This window comes from Fragaria vesca, linkage group LG5 (genome assembly GCF_000184155.1).
Source record: "Fragaria vesca subsp. vesca linkage group LG5, FraVesHawaii_1.0, whole genome shotgun sequence".
Taxonomy (NCBI): domain Eukaryota; kingdom Viridiplantae; phylum Streptophyta; class Magnoliopsida; order Rosales; family Rosaceae; genus Fragaria; species Fragaria vesca.
Window position 1 is genome coordinate 16008546 of NC_020495.1, and position 9255 is coordinate 16017800.

At 37.4% G+C, this 9255-nt stretch overlaps 1 protein-coding gene across 1 annotated transcript; it reads left to right on the plus strand.

Moving 5' to 3' along the window:
- The first annotated feature begins 2681 nt into the window (after positions 1-2681).
- LOC101301108 (MLO-like protein 4-like) lies at positions 2682-8760 on the plus strand. The gene is made up of 15 exons (XM_004299860.1): positions 2682-2807; positions 3030-3087; positions 3182-3408; positions 3486-3602; positions 3686-3746; positions 4382-4473; positions 5082-5156; positions 6238-6323; positions 6624-6673; positions 6838-6878; positions 6993-7163; positions 7268-7303; positions 7731-7798; positions 7930-7990; positions 8231-8760. Exons 1-15 carry the CDS (start codon positions 2682-2684, stop codon positions 8645-8647), a joined length of 1686 nt encoding a protein of 561 aa, XP_004299908.1. The 3' UTR covers positions 8648-8760.
- The last annotated feature ends 495 nt before the right edge of the window (positions 8761-9255 follow it).

The following is a 9255-nucleotide window of genomic DNA, read 5'->3' on the forward strand; positions in this document are numbered from 1 at the left end:
GAGAGAGAGAGGCGATATTGGCTGAAAATTTATGGAATCGTTCTACTCTCCATATTTGCCTCTTTCTCACACAGAGCACATTACAAGCCTAAAATAGATTAATAGCTTCTAAATATTTTATTGAAAAAATCTTATAAAAAGCCTAAAATTGATTTTTAAAGAAAAATAAAATTGATTTTTAATAGAAAAAATAAATTAATTTTTAATCGAATTTTTTATTATTTTAATTTTAATAGATTTCTACAAAAAAATAGGAAATAGAAAAATTATATAAAAGAAGAAAAAATTAGGAAAGAGAAAGAAAAAAAATAAAATGATTTTATGTAAGGGCAGTTTAGCCATTTTAACAACTTAACGGTCTCTTTTGAGTTTAAACGGTTAATTGATAGAAATGGTAAAATTGTTAAAAATTAAGAGTATATGGTTATAATCAGAGCTGCTCACCTTCAGGATAAAATTTGCGGGATAAAAAGGGACAAACCAATCTGGGTCATCAGATCTTTAATGAATAAATCACACGGATCTAATACTGTCACCCCATTTCATCCCAATTCTTATCCGACTATCCGAGTGTAGGGGATCTTCTTCTCCTCCTCTCACCTCTCGACCAGGTCGCCGGAAGAAGCGGCGTCGATGCGCGGGTCGAGAAGGAGCGAATCCAAATGCAGAAGGGAGGGTCCTCTAGACGCTGAAGAAGACCGAAATGACGATGTATAGCCAGAATGAGAGCATTGCTTGATTTTCACCTCTCACTCTCTCTAAATCGAGAGAGGAAAAATCAAAATCAAATAAGAATCCATAATCCGAAAACGAGTTTGGGTTAGGGGAGGACCGATCTAGGTTGGGTTTTGGGAGAGAGTGAAAGAGGAGCACCAATGGTGGGTGTCTCTAGACAAGAGTGTGGGTACTAGTAGGTGAGAGGTGATAGGCGGAGAAGAACAAGGATGAAGAAGAATCCCCTGCATTCTTTTAAGAATTGGGATGAAATTGTGGCAGCATTGGATCTGTGGGATTTACTCATTAAAGATCAAACGGTCCAGGTCGGTTCATCCATTTTTGTCCCACAAATTCTATCTCGCATGTGAGCAGTCATTTGGGAATAATAGTTTAATTTAAGAGAAAATTACATAATAGCACATGACCAAATTTAAAAACACAAAAACCCCGCTTTCAATATTTTCTGTACAAATTAGGACATAAGCCCAGGCCCAAACTCATGGTACCAGATCTGATCTAGACTTTTATAGGCAAAATGACTAAAATACCCCTTTTTCAAATAAATTTACGCAAAATGACACGGCAGTAGCATGTCTCTCGTCGACACGGTAGTAGCACATCTTCGGTCGACACGACAGTACCACGTCTCTCGTAGACACAGCAGTAGCACGTCTCCGATCAATAAGGCAGAATGACTAATAGTACCAAATCTGATCTAGACTTTNATAGGCAAAATAGACTAAAATAACCCTCTTTTCTAAATAAATTTACGTCCAAATAGACACGGCAGTAGGCACGTCTCTCGTCGACATAGTAGTAGCACCTTCCTACACTGCAGTAACACGTCTCTCGTTGACACGGTAGTAGCACATCTTCAGTCGACACGACAGTAGCACATCTCTGGTCGACACGACAGTAACACGTCTCTGGTCGACACGGCAGTAGCACGTCTCCGGTCGACAAGGCATAAACACGTCTCTCGTCGACACGATAGTAGCACGTCTCCGGTCGACACGGCAGTAGCACGTCTTATGTCGACACCGCAGTAACACGTCTCTCGTTGATACGGCAGTAGCACGTCATCGATCGACACTGCAGTAGCACGTCTCCGGTCGACACTGCAGTAGCACGTCTCCGGTCGACACTGCAGTAGCACGTCTCCGGTCGACACAGCAGTAACACATCTCATGTCGACACGGCAGTAGCACGTCCATAGTAGCAGTAGAATATGTAGTGAATGTTAGTTTGGTAAAATATGTAGTGACAGATGGCATGTGGACATTAGTTTGTCCTAATTTGTTAATTTTTGTCCTAAAATATATAAGATAATGTGTAAATGATGTATTAGTAAACTGAAATTTGATCAGTAACTAATATGTAGTTTACTATTAATTTAAAAACCAAAAAACATAACTGTTTTTAGATGTAAAATAATAAAATATAGAACGTCAAATAATTTTTTTTCTTTAAAAATATGTTAGATATTGTTTGCACTGTTTTCTCTTAATCCGGTTATCGGAAGCTGACGTTAAGTCGGCAAGTTGTCCGTGTTGTTTCGAGTCCACAAGAGAGACCCGGCTTGTGCATGTGAGTGGTGTTTTTTGTTTGGCAACTCCATGTGATCGATCGGGTTGCAGTTGACACAGTCACCATCCAAGAGCACCAAACTCCAAAGCAAATGGAAGATGGGTTTGCTTAGAAAATCACAACCACATGCAAGCAGTTTGAACAAAATAACATTAAAAAATAAACAATAAACGAAGACCCCCCCCGCCCATGTATGTTGGGAAGAAGATCGAAGCACATGCATACACCTGCACTTTAACATTAAATATAGATTACAGTGTAGTATGTATCCCACTTCCCCATTTCCTGGTCCTAGGCCTAGCTTTCACTATCTTCTTCTTCTTCTTCTTGGACTGAAATTTATTGGGTAGTTTCAGTTTTGGTGTTGGGAGGGAGAAATGGAGGGGGTGATACAGCAACAAAGGTCATTGGCCGAGACACCAACTTATTCAGTTGCTTCAGTTGTTACAGTTATGGTTTTCGTCTGCCTTCTCGTACAAAGGTCCATCTACAGGTTTGGAAAGGTAACTCGGCCTTTCATATATACCCTTTGGCTTCTTCTTACCAAATTGGTTCATATATAAATGTAGCTGACGAAAAGTGAGAAACCCAGTAAGGAGTAAGCTATGCCTACCTGGTCTCTGGTTGATTGCTAAGACAATATTAGAAAGGGAACGTGAATACCATTTATTGTAAGCTATGCCTTCTTCTGTGTATCATTTTCAACTTTAAATCTTTGTGTACAGTGGTTAAAGAAGACCAGGAGGAAAGCGCTGTTTGCTTCACTGGAGAAGATTAAGGAAGGTGATCTTAGCTAAGGAGTAAAACCTGACTAGGCTTTTGTGTTATGTTAATGGATAGTCAGGGACTTTTATTGATATTTTGGTGTTCCTCGCAGAGCTCATGCTGCTTGGCCTTATATCTTTGTTGCTGGCGCAATCCGCAAGGTGGATTTCTGAGATATGTGTAAACTCTTCTCTTTTCACCAGCCAATTTTATATCTGTTCTGAGAAAGATTACAGCAACACCAACGAGAAGGACGTGCTTGAGACTTCTTTTTCTTCTCCAAATGTTACTGATATTCCAGCAGGATTGATCAATCTTTCTTCTCATCAATGTGGTGAGGTAAATGCTTTGCAAATGTGGATTCTATAAGTTCATATGCATGTATTTACCTTGCCAGTTGTAATGGTTGATTGCAGGGCCGTGAACCATTTGTTTCATATGAGGGACTGGAGCAGCTGCACCGCTTCTTGTTTGTTCTTGGGATCACGCATGTCTTGTATAGTTGTGTGGCAGTTGGTTTGGCTATGAGCAAGGTGAAATCTTTATATTTCTCATTCTCACTGAAGCAGTTCCATGCTTTGTCCAATGCCACCTGAATTTGTGCACGTGTTTACAGATTTACAGTTGGAGGAAATGGGAAAATCAAGCTGGCTTACTGGCTGATGCGAACTTGCAAGGTATGCAGCAACGAAAACTCAGAATATTTTTGTAGATTGAACTGGTTGATTACAAAAATAATGCTAACTCAGCTTTAGTGGTTAAACAGCCTCAAGGCTATGTTCAGCACTTAGTGATTTCTGAAATTCATGCCTATTACTTAGGATATTGTTTAATTGATTACAAAATGAAATATCTTGTTCATTGATACACATTGCTTCATCATTGACAATATACTGCAACATATTAATTTGTGTCATGTAAATGGACCATTGAACAAAAGAAAGAAGTGCTGATTTTGGATGAATTTTGGGTTGGAAAAATATACTAATAGTTCCTTTGACCAAAACCTTACCTCAGTTTTGAATGGGAAGGGATATTACTTACCATTAGTCTAAACCATCTACACAAATATTGTCAAGAAAATACACTACTTGGGCTCACACATTCCCACACATAAATTTGTTGAACAAGCATGTTCTGCTGTATACATGTAGATGATGAGCAAAAGTCAGTTTGTGGACTTTGTTATATTGATCAAAATTATTCCAGTGCTGTGTCTTCATATGAAACATATCCTATGTTTTCATCTCTTTACATTACATTGATTTATCTTAGCTTCAGTCAGCCTTCTAAGCTTAGTTTTGTTCTGCAGCAAAGAAAAACAAGGTGATGAGACGACAATCTACCTTTGTTTTCCAGCACACATCTCATCCGTGGAGCAGGCACCGGATTCTTATTTGGATGGTAAATATCATCCTTACTACTTAGTTTTTTCTGTATTGATTGAGTGCTCTTTATAGAAACCAATATGTATATATGTTTCCTTTTCTTTACCTCATAAAACAAGATAGAAAATAAAAGAAACGTTGAACTATATATCACTTTTATTCCGAATCTGACAACAGAAGAGAAGATTCAAAAAGATAAATGACGTCAAGTTTACTCAATTCAATGAAGTCGGATACAAAAAGATCATCACAGATATCTAATGAAGGTTTTAAATGTGCCAAAGCTTTTTATGCCTCTTCGACATTTGATTAAGGTGGTGCAACTTGAGGGCAGAAAAATCTGCTATCATTTCATGTTTTTCTAAAAATGGACCTTGCATAAGTTCTGCTCTTATGAACCAATTAGCCTAGTCCTGTATTTCTCCCCAAAAAGTTTTTCTCTTATAGTAGTACATCATCATAAACAACAATTTGATACGAAAAATTCCTAATATTGTTTTGAACAAGAATTGTTAAACACATTGGCAATCCCTATTGTTTCCCATACCTCCAATTTTTACCAGCTCTTTATTATGTTCGGCTTTCAAATGTTTGCAAAAATTGATTTGTGTCCTATTGCTGCAGCTTTGCTTCCTACGACAATTTAAGAGTTCTGTACAGAGATCGGATTACTTGGCTTTGCGTTTGGGCTTCATCACTGTGGGTATTTAATTATCAATGCCCATGCTTGTTTATGTTACTTTCCTATTGTCTTCCAAAGCCACACAATCATTATCCTCATACAGTCACACATATGATTAAGTGCATCATTTCTTTGATATTCTGCTCAATATATCTGGACATCTGTAGGAACCTTGTGCCTAAATTTAGACTTACAAGAAAGAGGCAACTGGATGTCATGCACTTCCATGCCTCTGTATTTTAAACGGACTGTAAATATTAAAGTTCAGATAGAAAACCAAGTTTCATTATGCAGTGTGGCTACAAGATTCCCTTTACTAATTCACTTGCTAGACATCAGTAGTACTTGATAAAACATGAATGTTCCAATTGCTAATTTACTTAGATTGTACTATAATTCTTTTCTTTGTTAGATGACCATATTCTAACTACAGTACTTTAGTTGTTTAATATCAATTCAAATCGAAGAACTTGCCCAATCCTACACATACCTATCATGTTCATTTTAGCATTTCCCAAGCCTCTAATCTAACCCTGTGGTACAAACGAGCCATAAGGTAATTTGTTGGAGTTTTGGGGGAGGGGGGGTGACATAGTCTGGTCAGGTCTAGGAATGATTCTTCCTTGATGATGGAGGGAGTTGAATCCTAAGCTAGTACACTTGTCACCCTGGAACCCAGGTTCATCGAACTCTTCAGTTACATAAATAAGTTGCGCATCCATCTAACGGACTATGTAATTCCTTATACCCTAATGAGTGAATGAACTGAACAATTATTTGATTACGGTCTTGTTTCTATAATCCACTCATGTACATGAAAATGAAAGTATGGAAACTTTTTCTGGGTGGAGCAATCATTTCTTTTGCAGTTCAGATAACAATCTCATAAATAAAGAGGATACAATTTCTTTTGATTTCATTTCTTACTTTCGAGGTGCACTAGAAACCTACCACATTTGAAAACATGATAAAGTTGCAGGGAAAATTAACATAACTTTATCCATGCATTTTGGCTTACTCTCCTTGTTCATTGGAAAACGCTTCTGATGATTTGTGGATACTGATTTCTGTTCTTACTTGCGTCTAAATAATATGCAGAAGCACAGACTTCCACATTCTTATAACTTTCATAAATATGTGGTCCGGAGTATGGAAGATGAGTTTCAAGGGATTCTTGGTATCAGGTACGCGGTCCTATGGAAAGAATAATTTGGTTCCATTTTACTTAGCATCTTAACTTAGTTTTGTGCTTGATGACTGCAATTGTTTTCTACTTACCTTTCACAAAGTAAAAATGAGATAAACAAGGGCAAAAAACGTCTGCCGTAAATGTAGTCCTGCATTCTTACAAAACTGAAATGGATGTTCTAAGTGAGTTCTAAGCCAGCTCACATTTCATCCTATAGTTAGAATCTAAAGCATATTTAGTTTTTCAATGATTTCCTATTATTTGGGGGGTAACTGAGTTAGTTTTTGTTTTGCAGCTGGCCACTTTGGGGTTATGCAATAGTGTGCATTTTCGTAAATGTTCATGGTAACTTCTTTTCTATTCAGAATGCAAAAAACATATTATTTTTCCTTTTATTTTCCTTTTGAAAGGAGGCTGGAACTGGGAGACTAAGCCCTCATGCCCAGAATAAGCACATTTAATTTAAGACATTGGAGCTTTATTTTCTACATTATGTCTTTTTGCTGCAGGTCTGAATATTTACTTTTGGCTTTCTTTCATCCCTGCCATTGTGAGTTTATATAGATATATTTGTTATCATTATATCTATAGCAAATCTCTTTGCAACAACTTTGCTTGCTCAATATTCTGCTGATGGATCATTTCAAAAAATTTCATGTCAAAGCTTGTCATGGTGGTCGGAACAAAGCTCCAGCATGTTGTATCTTCCTTAGCACTTGAAATTGTAGAACAAACAGGGCCGACTGTTGGGACTCAAGTAAAGCCACGTGACGATTTGTTTTGGTTTGGAAAACCAGTAATACTTCTGCGGTTGATACAATTCATCATATTTCAGGTTACTTGCATTTCATATCTAGTGTCTTATCCTCTTATTTACCATTCATAACTAGATTACTTTTCCGATGATATTAATCCTCACTATTTTTTGTGCGCATGCAGAATGCCTTTGAGATGGCAACATTTCTCTGGTCCTTGGTAAGACACTATATTAATCAAACTGAAGGAAAATTCATAGATATTTTTCGTATCGGCATATATGACGGCCAAAAAAAGTAACAGAAGATTATTTGCTAACAGTCTTCTGTCTAATGCGTTTTGGCTCATTTGCTTCTGCTATTAAATGAAAACTTGTAGGATTGATGTAAGAGACTGTTATATTGCTTTCCCTTGTGTTGATATTTAAACTTTTTATAGGTTCGCAGTTGTCTATAGTCTCTATAGTAAGGTCGTTTTATTCGATTTTTTTTATTAAATATTGCAAGGTTGTCAAGGTTCCTCACAGTTGAACATTAGGAATTTTATCAACATTCTGTTTACCTTTGCTCATTAATTAGGAGTAGATTGTCTTGATTAGTTCTTTAGTTGTGTGCTTCCTTTTCAGTCTTGCTTTTTGTAAATGCAGTGGGGACTCAAGGAGAGATCATGTTTCATGAAAAACCACATAATGATAGTTATTCGGCTGGCTTCTGGGTATGTTCCTTTCTAATTTATCCACTCTGAGACACAACAGCTTATGAGACGCAATAGCTTATGATCGCGTCACTTTTTTTGTTTATACATATGAGAAGGATCATGATGCCATAGTTTTCTCCTGGTTGCAGTGTTCTTGTTCAGTTCTGGTGTAGTCACAGCACAGTGCCTCTGAACGTCATTGTTACACAGGTTTGCTTGAACCCTTGAATGATTAAACACAAGTACATTGGCATAAACCCACCATTGAATAAGAAGAGAAGTAAAAAATAGTACCCTGCTCAACGAGTGAACTCTATGTGCCTGATGCACATGAGTGGATCCCTAGTTTAAAGGAACATAGGGATGTGAATTAAGAATAGAGATAATTTTGCTCGGATCAATTGATTTGAGTAGTTTGACAAGTCAAGTGTTGGCAATTGATGATTTCAGATGGGATCCCGGTGTAAGAAAGCCCTGGTTGCTGAGAGTGTCAGAGAATCACTCCATAGTTGGTGCAAGAGAGTGAAGGAGAGGTCTAAACACTCGCATGCTACTAGATCAGTTTGTTCACTCGACACAACCATTGATGAGAGGGATGAGATAACAGTTGTATCTGGCACGTTATCTCGGAGCTCTTCGTTGGACTCCCTACATCAAGTAACTGTAGCATCAATGGAACAGCCTGACACTGTTCTTGAGACTACAGACCCGCCTCAACATGAGTACTCATTCCGGGTGGCGGAGTATTTAGCTGACTCGGTAAGCATCAGCACACCACGTCCTACCACCGGTGAAATAGACGATGACGCCATTAACGGAGAAGAAGAAAAGGTGGATACTTTATTAGAGTTGTTTCAGAAAACATAAGACCAGTGAAGAAGATGGTGGAAAGGCAATCAAGTGCACTTTGACCGCAGAGGCGTAGCTACATTGGAACCAGCAGGTTCAAATGATCCCTATGAGCTTACGACAACAAGCATCAATTGGTTGATGATTTCATATATATTACATTTCAATGTATAATTGACCCCCTGTCATAAAAAGGAGGGAAAAATGCAAGATGAGATTGTCAATGACCAATAAAAAAAAGATGAGATTGTACAAGATCTGCCTGCAAGTTTTTATTATGTTAGTAGATTTCTAAAAAAGTAATACAAGTCATGACTTCATATCAATATCATCAAACCTTAAATTGTAATTTTCTTACTGTTATATGTATAAATTAAATTGTAATTTACTTACGCGAAGTCAGACTCCTTTTAGAGCTGTTTCGGAGAACACCAAAGTATTATAACACCACTTGGCCAAGTGAGGCTTCCAGGGAGTAGCTATGTCGGAAAGTTAGATGATGGATGTACCATGTAGGTTGTTGATGCATGTATGTTTAGAATAAAGGGACAAGTGATGTTCAAATTAACTCAAATGAAATATTTATATATATATATATATATATATATATATATATATATATCTAC

Coding starts and splice junctions, on each gene's coding strand:
- LOC101301108 (XM_004299860.1), top strand. CDS start 2,682: ATGGAGGGGGTGATACAGCAACAAAGGTCATTGGCCGAGACACCAACT. Junction 6,879..6,992: donor TTTCTTTCATCCCTGCCATT/GTGAGTTTATAT, acceptor TTCATGTCAAAG/CTTGTCATGGTGGTCGGAAC. Junction 7,164..7,267: donor TACAATTCATCATATTTCAG/GTTACTTGCATT, acceptor GTGCGCATGCAG/AATGCCTTTGAGATGGCAAC.